The 13,974-nt window shown below is 42.5% G+C and overlaps 1 protein-coding gene across 4 annotated transcripts in view; it reads right to left on the bottom strand.

The window, feature by feature from the left end:
• The window catches only part of tecpr1a (tectonin beta-propeller repeat containing 1a), a 107,432-nt gene extending 94,253 nt beyond the window's left edge, over window positions 1-13,179 (bottom strand). For 3 of the 4 annotated variants that reach the window (XR_010019350.1, XR_010019351.1, XM_063059369.1), the window contains exons 1-2: window positions 12,966-13,179; window positions 572-804 (exon numbers count right to left, since the gene is read on the bottom strand). Coding sequence is in view for 2 of the 4 variants with exons in the window: in XM_063059369.1 (XP_062915439.1) it covers window positions 572-804; window positions 12,966-13,131 (399 nt within the window). In the remaining 2 variants the exon portion in view is untranslated. Of the gene's footprint in view, window positions 1-571; window positions 805-9,226; window positions 9,249-12,965 lie in introns of those variants that run through there. The other variant, XM_063059370.1, reaches the window with a different exon arrangement.
• Between the last annotated feature and the right edge of the window lie 795 nt (window positions 13,180-13,974).

Below are 13,974 nucleotides of genomic sequence, written 5' to 3'. Positions count from 1 at the left end.
AATCTTATCTTAACTTTCCTTGGAATTTGAACTCACATCATGGGATCATGAGTTCAAGTAACCCAATCGCTGACTCCGTAACACAATATTTCTATGTTCCAAGAGTACCACATTACAAAAATTCTACATTATACTGCACCTCAGTCAATGAAAGCCATAAATAGCAGTGGCAGCATGGCAGCATAGCAGTTAGCGTAACGTTATTACAGCACCAGCAATCAGTGATCAGTGTTCAATTCCTACTGCTGTCTGTACAGAGTTTGTACATTCTCCCCGTGACTGCAGGGGTTTCCTCCAGGTGCTCCAGTTTTCTCCCACATTCCAAAGACATATGGTTAGGGTTAGTGAGTTATGGGCATGTGTTGGTGTTAGAAGCGTGGGACACTTGTGGGCTGCCCAAAATTTAATGCAAACAATGCATTTCACTGTATATTTCAAAGTATGTGTGACAAATAAAGCTAATCTTTAATTATGTACAGAAAACAGTTATGACTTCACGTGTACACAAGTTATCTCACTTGAAGTGATAACTCATGTACACCAATTGTTATCCAACTTGAAAACTCCATACCTGATTTTCATAGGTCTCTTCTTGGTATCGGATTGGAACATCGTTCATATGGACATAGACGTAGATTTGCTGGTCACATGCAATTCCCCAACAGCACTGCTTGACAGCTGCCAGTCTCTTAAATTCCAAGCTTGCATCTTTGCACAACTCCCAGTACTGATTGGCTGTAGAAAGAGTGTACACTTTGCCATGTACATCTACGGCCCATAGAAGGGAGCTGGGCATGGCTGCCTCTAATTTAAAAAAAATGCAAAATCCATTAGTAATCCAGATTTAGACCATAAGATTTGGGAGCAGAATTAAGCCAATCAGCCCATCAAGTCTGCTCCACCATTCAAATGGCTGATTTTTTTAAAAACCCCATTCTCCTGCCTTCTCCCTGTATCCTCTAACCGTGTCACCAATCAAGAACCTATGAACATCTACCTTAATTACCACCCAATGATTTGGTCTCCACAGTCGTCCATGGCAACAAATTTTCCACCCTCCAGTTGAAGAAATTCCTCCTCATCTCCTTTTTAGAGGGACACCCCTTTATTCAGAGGTGGTGGCCAGCAAACCTAGATTCTCCACATTCACTCTAACTAGGCTTTTCAGTATCCATAAGATCATAAGATATAGGAGTAGAATTAGGCCATTTCGTCCATCAAGTCAGCTCCACCATTTCATCATGGTTGATCCATTTTTCCTCTCAGCCCATTCTCCTGACATCCCTCCATATTCCTTCCTGCCCTGACCAATCAAGAATCTATCAACCTCTGCCTTAAATATGCATAAAAGGTTTGGCCTCCACAGCTACCTGTGGCAAAGAATTCCACAGATTCACCACTCTCTGGCTAAAGAAATTCCTCCTCATCTCTGTTCTGAAAGGATGCCCCTCTATTCTGAGGCTATATCCTCTTGTCTTAGACTCTCCCACCATAGGAAACATCCTCTCCACATCCACTCTTTCAAGAACTTTCACCATTCAACAGGCTTCAATTAGGTCACCCCTCATTCTTGTGAATTCCAGTGAATACAGGCCCTGAACCATCAACGTTCTTCATATGACAAGCCATGCAATCCTGCAATCCTCCACTTTCCATCTCAGCACAGAAAAATTTCCAACAGTACATTCCAATGACAACCTTTCACTTAATCAATTGCTATACAGGAGGCTGATTCATCAAGTTACCAATGGGCAATTGTTCACTGTCAGAAATGCTAACTATAATGTCCTATGAAATGGTACAGCATTATTCATATGGACATTTAAGAGACTCTTAGATAGGCACAAGGATGAAAATAAAATGGAGGACTATATGGGAGGGAAGGATGAGATTGATCTTACAGCAGGTGAATGGGTCAGCACAAAATAGTGGGCTGAAGGGCCTGTACTGTACTGTTCTATATTCAACAGTTACATCTTGTTCTTTCATTAGTTATGTGCTGTGCAGTATGACATGGGGGACCACAGTCTTTCGATAACCATGATTGTTCTTGGCAAATATTTCCTACAGAAGTGGTTTGCCATTGCCTTCTGCTGGGCAGTGCCTTTACAAGACGGGTGACCCCAGCCATTATCAATACTCTTCAAAGATTGTCTGCCTGGTGTCGGTGGTCACATAACCAGAACTTGTGATCTGCACCGGCTGCTCATACGACCATTCACCACCTGCTCCCATGGCTTAACGTGACCCTGATCAGAGGACTAAGCAGGTGCTACACCTTGCCCAAGGGTGACCTGCAGGCTAGTGGAGAGAAGGAGCACTTTACACCTCCTTTGGTAGAGATACATCTCCACCCCACCACCCTAAAAGTCAAGTGGGACATCTAAAACCATGGTTTGAGTACAACAGCATTTCAACTGGCTCTGAAATTTCCAGCTTGCTATCTGTAAGGCCCTCTTCTGTTCAAGGTAGGAGGAAAACAAAATTGCATATTCCCAATATGAGGTTATTGCATATTCCAGACCAATAAGAATGTTAAAATTGGCTGAAAAATTGCCTGCAAATAAAGTGCTGAAAAGCTGAAAATTAGTTCTGTTTCTAATTTCAAATATCTGGCACCAGTAACATTTTTGTTTTGTCTTAATGAGTTCAAGGTTTCAATCATTTCAGTTAGATCTGAACTATTTGACATTGTAATACAACTTTTAGCATTTGGGGATGTGCATTTTAATCCAATAGGATGGAGAATTGCAAGAAAATTAGCTGAGACTCATTGGCTAAAAGGCAATTAACATAAGTTTAAGGCAATCAAATCATAACCGAAAACTTGAGATGATGAGAAAAATTTTTTTTTTTTAAAAAGTACCCCATAATTTGTCCTGTTGCCCAAAAGAACAATGAGAACAGGTTTAACAGGAACTTTCACAGGGAAGTCAGTCCATATTTAAAATATTAGCAGAGCTGTGAGGAAAGCACAAGGGAGTCTTTGAAAGATAGGCTGAATGCACTCCTGTGCTGTATCATTCTAGGAAAAGAGATCTTCATCTACTATTTCTTATAATCTATTTGCAATATAAATTGCCTTAAATATCAAGGATTAAAAATCAGAATCCCTAAATGTATGAGACAGGTATAATTTTGTCCAGTGATACTCACAAAATTGTGAGTTTATAAACCTTGCAGAATATTGGTAGGTCGGGTTGACTATTTGGAAGTTTGGTTGATCTCAGAGCATGGCTAAATGTTTGCAGACGTTTCAGCTCCTATCAAGAAGTCATTATCAATGCACAGTTGAGGGTGATGTCTCCTCAGAATGCTCGCTTATATACTGTACTCCTCTGGGGTGCTATTGATTAGTTGTTGTGATCTGGTTGGATATAATGCCAGTAATCTCAGGATATGGACAGCGAAGCAAACACTTCTGACAGACCTCCCTTGAAGCTAGCCAGTTAGAATCTTCTACTGCTAAACTGTTCACAATGTTTTGAACCAACCAAGCAGATAACGACATGGCCAGGGCCAGATTTAGTGGGGCCAGGGCCCCTGCTGACACCGTAAAATGCTGCTGTACCAAGCAAAAAAAGGCAAGAACAAGAGCAAAGGTCGTACTGGTCTAAATATCAAAGCTGTGGACCAAGACATTAGTTTAGTACAATACGTAGGCTATAAACTTACAGGCCTTAAGAGGGAGGACAGAAAGTCATGCAGATTCTTAGAAGGACAGCACCTAAAGCACTCAAAAATTGACCTAGGCTTAGTTGGCTTAGTAAAGTTATGAGGGAGACGAAGAATGATTGTGACGAGAATACACACAGATAAGATGTTAGCTGTCCTGTGTGATCAGCAGTTGGTCTGCCACCTGTCTTCAAGAGAGAGATAAGGAACACAATGAAACAGCATCTGGAGATGTGTAATGAAGGGACGGGAGAGAGAGCTGTCTGGAGCGGCTCCCCCTTTGAACCCTGAACTGTTTGAAGTGGTGGACAGGCGATGTCCCAGCAGGGGGATAAAAAGGGACAGGTTCGCTAAGGCAGGACACACACGACACCCGAGGTAACGAGACCCTGGAAGCGGTGCGCCTCTCACGAGTCGGTGGGAAGTACCGGACCTTAAACGCACAGGGTGGAAAGGTACGATCAGCGGGAACCCGGTGTGTGTCCACCCTCGCTTGGGTGCCGGGTTCACTGCAGAGGATCGACCGCATCTGGAGGAGGGGTCACAGTCGGTGAGCTCAGGTGACATCACAAAGGACCCGCCCGAAAAGCTGCTTGTGAGAAATATCGCCGGTCTGTGAGTGGAAGCCGTTTCTGAATGCTCAGTCGTTCCGTTCTCTCTCTCTCCCCCAACGTTGTCCATCGCCATGGCAACGATTACTGCGAACTGAACTACTAAATTGGACTGAACTTTGTGTCACTTTGAAATTGGTCATTTATCCCTAGACAACGATAGAGTTTGATTGATACTGTTATCTTAATTCTGTGCACATGTGGGTTTATCATTGCTGAATTGTTGCATTTATTATCCTCTCGATTACTGTGTTGCTTGTTTCTTTAATAAAACTTTCTTAGTTCTAGTAATCCAGACTCCAACTGAGTGATCCATTTCTGCTGGTTTGGCAACCCAGTTACAGGGTACGTAACATGATGTACCCAATCTTAAATCTTCATTTAGCTATTGCTGCACATACCATAGGCCTTATTTCTCAAACAATGCCAAAGCATTTTTGTCAAGGGATTTTTCTCAACCGGGTGTTCTGAGAAAGTAAAATGGAAATGAGAGACAAAAAGGCCGAGAGAGATGGCACTATGGCAAACTGGGAAACTTAACAATACTCCAACAATCTTTTTGAAAAATGAGATCTAGCACATACTAACCTATTGCTGTACTGTACGGCTTGCAGAGTAAAGACCACTTATTACTTACTAAGTTTGTAAGCAGTCACCTATTAGCCTATTGCCACAAAAACAGGAACAGCACTGACACACAAGCCTAGATATTTACAAAGTCAGATGCTTGTTTTTCAAAATTAAAGCCTAGTTCTTCTGGATTTCTTCGCAGCAAAGTCCTTGATCAGATCACTAAAATCCAGTTTCCAAACAAGATTACTTTCAAGTGACATCAGAGTAAGACGACTCAACCTGTCCTGTCCCATTGTGGATTTGAGCCTATGTAGTTGCTGTTATCAGGCCTGCCAAATATGTCACTGGAGCCTCGGAGAGCCAGTTCCCTCTCGACCAAAAACTTCACAACCACCAACACTCTCCTCAATACGTCAGTCCAGTAGACACACTCTGACTCAAACTGTTTTTGCAGTTCTGTATCTATTCTTCCGCTGTCAGACGCCAGTGTAACGTAGGTCAGTATCATTTTCCTGTGGTTTTCGCTATTTTCATGCTCTCCTATACGCTCAGCGGCATGTTTCCAGTGGTTAAAGCCAGTTTCGAAGATGGACTGACAGTTACCATCACTGAAGATGCGGCATGCAAAACAAAACACACAGCCGGTGGAAGGGGAATATAAGAGCCATTGCCTTGATATGTACTCACCATTTACGAGCTTGCGTTTGAAGTGAAATTTGGAGAAAAAACGTCTCTGCTGTTTGTATACTCGTTCCGAAGCTTTGATATCCACATCCTTATTCTGGCAGGACTCCAGCGCCCTTTCTTAGCCCAGTACGCTCGGACTGAATCATCTAATGTTTCCTTTCCCCAGCGAGCAGGATCAGTGCTGTAAGGATCCTCAGTAGCGGTAACGTTAACAGTAATGGTGGCCTGACTTGGTTGTTCGGAGGCCTCTGTGGTTGGGAATCCCAAAGTTATGCTCTCTGTCTCTTCAACGTTAGCTGCTGACTGTGGCAAGGACAGTGGTTCTGTGCTAACGCTGGTGCTAGCGCTAGCTGTTGAACAAGTCTCCGTCTGTCCACCTGTCTCAGACTGTGACAAGAGCAATGGTTTAAAAAATTCCGTCAATTTCGATGTCTTTTTTAATGCTTCTTTCTCGCGGTCCTCTTTTTCTTGTTTCTTTTTTCTTTCCTGTGCTCCACTCTCGTATTTTTTTGTCCGCCATGATGATAGCTACCTATTTTGTGCTCCTCTGCAGCTCGGGCCCCTGGGCTGCAGCCCAGCCTAGCCCTGCCTAAAGTCCAGCCCTGGACATCACATCAAAAGAGTACAGTCGACGTTTTGGCATCAATAGATGCTGCCTGGCCTGCTGAGTTCCTCCAGCATTTTGTGTGAGTTGTTCAGACTTCCAGCATCTGCAGATTTTCTCTTGTTTGTGATCACGAGTCTAATCAATATCCAGTTATTACCCTTCACCTATCAGACACTTGAACTAGAAGGGATAACTTCACTCAAATTCACTTGCCCCATCACTGAACTGTTCCCCACAACCTATGGCCTCACTTTCAAGGACTCTTCATCTCATGTTCTCAATATTTTTTTGCTTATTTATTCATTATTATCATAGATTTTCTTCCATATTTGCAGTTTATTGCATATTCATTGTCTGTCTTGTTAGATGCTATCATTGACGCTATCATGTTTCTTGGATTTATTGTGTATGCTCACAAGAAAATGAATCTCAGGGTAGTATATGGTGACATATACAGTATATACTTTGATAAATTTACTTTGAACTTTGAGGTGGTGAATTCTGGTGAGGTAGACAAGGGCAGGACCAAAACAGTAAATGGTAGGGCCCTGGAAAATGCTGTAGAACAGAGAGAACTAGGGATACAAGTATATGGCTTCCCTGAAAGTGGAGGCACAGGTAGACAGGGTGGTGAAGAAGCATTTGGCATGCTTGCCTTCATTGGTTGGGGTATTGAGCAGAAGAGTTTGGTGTCATGCCACAACAGTACAAGACAATGAAGAGCTCCACACTTGGAACATTGTATGTAAATCTAGTTGCCCAGATATTGGAAAGACATAATTAAATTGGATAGGGTGCAGAAAAGATTCACAAGGATGTGACTATGACCAGAGGGCTTGAACTGAAAGGGGAGACTGAAAAGTCTGGAAGGTAGAAGGGCTGAGAAGTATACAATATCATGAAGAGCACAGGAAGGTGAGGGGGCACAGTCCTTTCTTCCCGGGGTAGAGAAGACTAAAACTAGAGGTTATGGATTTAAGGTGAAAGAGGAGCAATTTAAAGTGGCCTGAAGGCCAACTTTATGTACATATTTGCTGGTGGATATATGGAGCAAGCTGCCAGAGGAAGCTGTAGGGGTGCATACAAATGCAACATTTGGACAGTTACATAAATAAAAAAAAGTTTAGAGATGTAAAGGTAAAGATTAAAGTTTTACTTTACTTGTCACATGTACATTGAAATATACTGTTTGCATCAAATCAAATCAGTAAGTGTCACCACGCTTCGCGTACCAGAATAGCCATGCCACAACTTACTAATCCTAACCTGTACGTCTTTGGAACGTGGTAGGAAACTGGAGAACCTAGAGGAAACCCACATAGTCATGGGGAGAACGGACAAACTCCTTATAGACAGTGGCGGGCATCGAACCCCGATCTCATAGCTGGTGCTGTAAAGTGTTGCACTAACCATTACGCTACCATGCCGAAAAGGTTAGAGAGATATGAGCCAAATGGGACTAGCTCAGGCACACATCTTGGTCAGCATGGACAAGCTGGGCCAAAGGCTCTACTACTGTGCTGTCTATAAGGTGCCACATTTCATTAACCTACTACTTAAGCATCCACACACTCACTGGAATTTTGTAAGATGAACACTTTGAAATGGTCTGATAGGAGAGATGCAAAGAACATGCTTCCTCTAACTGCAGAGTCTGAAATTAGGAAGAGAAATCATTTAAAACTGAGACCAAAAAAAAAATCACTCTTAAAGTCCATAACTTCTAGAGTTCTCTGCCACAGAGAATGGAAGTATTTATACATACACACACACACACACACACACACACACATACACTTGTCCCATTTGCCTATATTTGATATACATATTCTTCTCCCCTGTCCCCTGGTCATAGCATTCGGTCTGCTTTTGTGCTTATGTAATAAAGACATCAGTTGAAATAAATGAGCTTTTCTCATCTGTCATCATGGACCGAATGCTTGCCACAGTATATTTTATGTGCAGTACTACTGCTACTGCTAAACAACAAATTTCACGACATACATAAATGATATTAAACCTGAATCTGACTTGGTGAGCATGTGGACCAGAGGCACAGAATAACCTTTGATTTATGTATTCATTGATTGAGATACAGAGCAGAATAGGCCCCTCTGGCCCTTTGAGCTTCATCACCCAACAATTCCCCAATTTAATCCTAGCCTAATCACAATGAACAATTAAATCTACCAATCGGTACGTCTTTGGACTATGGGAAGAAATCAGAACACCCAGAGGAAACTCACAGGGTCAAGGGGAGAATGTATAACCTCCTTATAGGCAGAGACGGGAATTGAACCCAGGTCACTGGTATTGTAAATCATTGTGCTAACCACTATGATACTGTACCACCCCATCTAATCCTACTGAATGGCGGTGGAGCAAGCTTGAGGAACCATGGTCAATTCCTGTTTCTGATGTTCTTGAATCACAAGTTCCACTTTCAGAGAGTGTATCAACCGCTGCCTCATCAAACCCTCTTCAAAACATCTTCTCTATCCCAAAATGTTTTATGCAGCTCAGTTTGCCGTAAGCCACTCTAATTTTCCAAAAAATGGACTTTAAAAACAATAAAGAAACAGCAATGGTGAGATATAGAAGAGTTCAGCTGTTATTATCATGTTGAAGAGCTATGTTTCTATAAGTGAATACAGGTTGGTTTCTTTACAATAGTACATGCTCTGAATTACAACACAGCTGTTCCCAAAGGCCCGAAAACTAACTATCAGATTCACACCACTGTCAATTGCTATTGCTACTAAGTACCTTGATTGCCTTTCAAATGAACAGTGAAGCACTCAATAAAGAACTCCTCATGAGAAAGTGAAACAAACCTAATTTGATGGACCCATGCACATTCATATCTGTTCAGCAATATCATGACATGTGCTTTTTCTGTCATGAAATTGCATTCTCAGTTTAGAATCAGAATCAGGATTTATATCACTGACAGATGATGCAATATGCAACATATTTTTGCAGCTATAAAGAAGGTAAGACAGCATCTATATTTCATTAGGAATTTGAGATTTGGTTTGTCCACTAAAACACTTGAAAACTTCTACAAATGTACCTTGCAGAGAATTTTGACTGGCTGCATCATCTTCTGGGGCTACCTCATAAGATCGAAATAAGTTGCAGAAAGCTGTAAAATTAGTCAGTTCCACCATGGGTACTAGCTTCCATAGTATCAAGACATCTTCAAGGAGTGGTGCCTTAGGAAGGCAGTGTCTGCCATCAAGGATCTCCACCACCCAGGACATGCCCTCTTCTCTCTGTTACTGTCAGGAAGGAGGTACAGAAGCCTGAAAGCACACACTTTGTGAATGGAACAGCTTCTTCCCTCTGCCATCTGATTTCTGAATGGACATTGAACCCATGAACACTACTTTTCTGTTTTTGCACTTTTTTTAACTTAACTATTTAATAGACATATTTTTGCATCAGTCTTCACTGTGGAAGACACTGTGATAGTATTGTGGAAGTTCCAGGCATCGGGGGCATGAAGTGTGTGAAGTTACCAGACATCCCACCCTGCAAAAACTAATTTCAGGGAGGCAGCACCATCAATTTGTGGGAGACTCCCGGAACTTCCGGGAGAGGTGGGATTTCTGCAATAGAGTAGCTCCTTAGCAGCTACCCAGCTAGTTTAAATAACGTTAGCTATGCTAATGAACGTATGATGCCTGTTAAACTCACCTCAACATGTCTTTTACAGTCTTAACCCACCATGGGCAATAGAAAAGTCACTGTCAGGACTAAATGAAAGAAGAGCTAGTAAGAGATATGAAAGTGGGAGGGCTATCATTTTGGATCTCCCCCTCCCCCTCTCATATCTCTTACTAGCTCTTCTTTCAGTTAGTCCTGACAAAGGGTCTCGGCCCGAAACGTCGACTGTACCTCTTCCTAGAGATGCTGCCTGGCTTGCTGCTTTCACCAGCAACTTTGATGTGTGTGGCAGGATTGAATGGCTTGTCATATGAAAAACATTTGATGGCTCCGAGCCTGTATTCACTAGAATTCAGAAGAATGAGGGGTCAGAATCAGAATCAAAATCAGGGTTACTATTATCACCGGCACGTGACGTGAAATTTGTTAACTTAGCAGCAGCAGTTCAATGCAATACGTAATCTAGCAGAGAAAAAAATAATAAATAAAATAAAACAATAATAATAAATAAACAAGTATATCAATTAGATATATTGAATAGATTTTTTTTAAAGTGCAAAAACAGAACTACTGTATATTAAAAAAAAATGAGGTTGTGTCCAAAGCTTCAATGTCCATTTAGGAATCAGATGGCAGAATGGTGAAAGGCCTTGAAAGAGTGGATGTTTCCTGTGATGGGAGAGTCTAAGACCAGAGGACACCGCCTCAAAATACAGGGGTGTCCTTTTAGAACAGAGAAGAGGATGGTGGATCCTTTAGCCAGAAGGTGGTGAATCTGTGGAGTTCTTTGCCACAGGCAAATGTGGAGGCCAAGTCTTTATGTACATTTAAGGCAGTGGATGATAGATTCTTGATTGGTCAGGGCATGAAGGGATACAGGGAGAAGACAGGAGATTGGGGCCGAGAGAAAAATTGGATCAGCGTGATTAAATGGCGGAGCAGACTTGATGGGCCAAATGGCCTAAATCTGCTCCTATATATTACGGTCTTAATGTAACTCAGTTTTTTTCTCTATATTTATCATGTATTTCAATGTACTGCTGCCAAAAAGTTAAGAAATTTAACAACATAAACTGATGATATTAAATCTGATTCTGTGATGTGATAAAATGTGTTCTTTTTGTAGCAGCAGTACAGTAAAATGCACAAAAATACTAAAAATTACAATAAGAAATGCATATTTAAATTTTAAATTAAGTAAATAATGCAAATGAGAGCAACACATCCCTCCATGACTGGAAAGACATATGCTTCCAATAGGCTTGCGATAACATTTAACAAAATGTCTTCATGTCAGGGACTGCCATTCTGGTCTCAGAATTTGATTGGATCATAGAGTAAGTGCTACCCTCCACTTCACTCTGTCCAATTTTAGGAATTAAGTTGTTCAGTAGCATAGCAAGCCCATGGGTAGTCGTTCTTCCAGGCAGTTCTTCCACTCCTGGGAAGCAGGGACATCACAAAGCATACTCCTGAGAGGTACATTTCCAAAATGGAGCACCACCCACTCACAGGGAGTTATCCCTAAATCAAAGTGTCTGCTCATAAGGTCTATCTCCAAAGGATTGTACTTTACTGTCTATAAATAAGTGATTTAGAGAATATCTTTCACAGGCTGACTTCAAATAGGTCAGTGTCTGCTTTTGGAGGTTCTATTTATAAATTCATTAGTAAGATCAGCTTACCAAAGGATCTGAATTGCTCAGTACCCTCACATGGAGTGGTCGGAAGAGAAAGGGCAATAGAACTAAAACTTGAAGGAACTATCTCCAAATAGTTCAGAATCAAATTTATTATCACTGACGTACATCGTGGCAGCATTACAGTGCAATACAAAAATATTACTGTAAGTTACAACAGGAATCTGTATAATAAATAGGACAGCACAATAGGGAGGTAGCATCCACGAACCATTTAGAAATCTGATGGCAGAGGGGAAGAAGCTGTCCTTAAAACATTGAGTGTGTGTCATCCTCTCAGATGGTAGCAATGAAAAGAGGGCAGGTCCTGAAATGGTGAGGGTCCTTCACGATGGATACTGCCTTCTTGAGGAATTGCCTGCAACACCTACTGTTGCAGAGACTATGGAGTCATTCAGCCCATCATTCCCAGGCTAACAGGTGTACATCCATCTGTATTAATCCAATTCTGCACTTGACCCTGGCCTTCCACAACCAAGACACTTCTTAAATGCACTCAACAGCTCTGTTTACACCATTCTCTCAGGCAGAATATTCCAGGCACTTTTGGGTGCAAAAGGTCTCCCTCAGATCCCTTCCAGGTTTCAGAACCAAAGGGGTAACTTCTCTAGTCCCATCATTGAAATGTTCCCATAACTTATGACCTCACTTTCAAGGACCTTTCATCTCATGTTTTCAATATTCATTGCTTATTTATGTATTATTATTATTTCTTTCTTTTGTATTTGCACGATGTCCTTGAATGGTTCAATGCTCAAGTTTGTGTGGGTTTCATTGAATCAGTTATGGTTATTCTCTGGAATTACTGAGTATGCTTGCAAGACAATGAATCTCAGTGTTGTAAATGGTGACATATATGTACTTTGATAATGATTTTGAGCTTTGAATCTTTTACTGCTCATCCAAAATCTAGTTTTATCTACCGTCACTCGAAAATATTGACAGCCACATTCTTAAGATAATTCTCGCTCTAAATCATAGCATTTGCTTGGGACAAGGAAAATACCGAAAATCAGTAGCCCCACTCAAAGGAGCCATCCAGTGCCCACACCCAGGGGACCATCTCCAAACCAGCCAGTGCCCACACCCAGGGGGACAATCTCCCGATCAGGCTGTGCCCACACCCAGGGTCTGTCTCCAAACCAGCCGGTGTCCTTAACCGAGGGCGGAAGTACGGTCTCCAAACCAGCCAGTGCCCACAACTAGAGGCACCATTTCCAAACATCAGTGCCCACAACAGGGGGGTAGTGTCTCTAAACGTCAGCGACCACACCTGGGGGAGCGTCTCTAAACGTCAGCGTCCACACCTGGAGGGAGCGTCTCTAAACGCCCACACCTGAGGGGGCGTCTCTAAACGTCAGCGCTCTGGAGGGAACAAATCTTAACCCATAGTTCATAACTGGGTCAGAAGGAACACACGGGAGAACACCCTCGGTACATTACCGCCACCTCCCGCTCTTGGGCCCGGGTCCCAGCACCGACTTGGTAAACGTCCACCATCCAAAGCAGACGCAGCTTCCGGAACCTTCTCTCTTGACAACCGACGAAGCTCCAATGGATGTCCCACCTCGCGACATACAATTGGGTCATCTGGCACAACTCTACGCATTGATTGGCCATCAGACCGTCAATCACTCTGCAACCGTGACGTCTGACGCCATCTGGTGAGGGGAAGGTGCTTTGCTGTTGGCTTGCTCAGGTAAAGAGAAGAGAAGATGCCGGGATACCTCACTCACGCCCTAGCCACTTATGGAGCTAGGAGTCCTGTCTGAGAGCTGGGTCTTAGATCTGGGTGGAAGAAGTCAAAGAGCAGAGGTAACATGAACACTGAATAAAAACAAAAGTCACAGTTCAGCAGCGCACATAAAAATTGCTGGTGAACGCAGCAGCTTGTATGTGTGTTGCTTGAAATTCCAGCATCTGCAGATTTCCTCGTGTTCAGCAGCTCCAGGCCGCTCGCTGAATGGGCAGCAGTTCTGTTTTTGTGTCATTGTGCAAACGCTGGGAGAGTTAAGCAGCAGAATTATATTTTAAGTCTCTCAAAGTTAGCATTAAATACACCTCTTCCTCTTTGAACACATAGAACATTACAGCACAAGCCCTTTGGCCCACAATGTTGCGCCGATATTTTAACCTACTCTGAGAACAATCTAACCCTTCCCTCCTTTTCTAGCCCTCCATTTTTTCTATCATTCATATGCTTATCTAGGCGTTTCTTAAATGTCCCTAACGTATCTGCTTTTACCACCACCCCTGGCAGGGTTCCATCCACCCACCACTCTGTGTCAAAAACATACTTTTGATATCTGTCCACCTCATCACCTTAAAATTATGCCCCCTCGAATTGGCCAATTCCACGCTGGGAAAAAAAGACTCTGGCTGTCCATTCTGTCTCTGCCTCTTAACATCATGTACACATATCAATTCACCTCTCATCCTCCCTCACTCCAGA

The sequence above is a fragment of the Mobula hypostoma genome, chromosome 9 (assembly GCF_963921235.1).
Source record: "Mobula hypostoma chromosome 9, sMobHyp1.1, whole genome shotgun sequence".
NCBI lineage: Eukaryota > Metazoa > Chordata > Chondrichthyes > Myliobatiformes > Myliobatidae > Mobula > Mobula hypostoma.
Note: the sequence above shows the minus strand (reverse complement) of the source record. Positions and strands in the feature narration are given on the sequence as shown.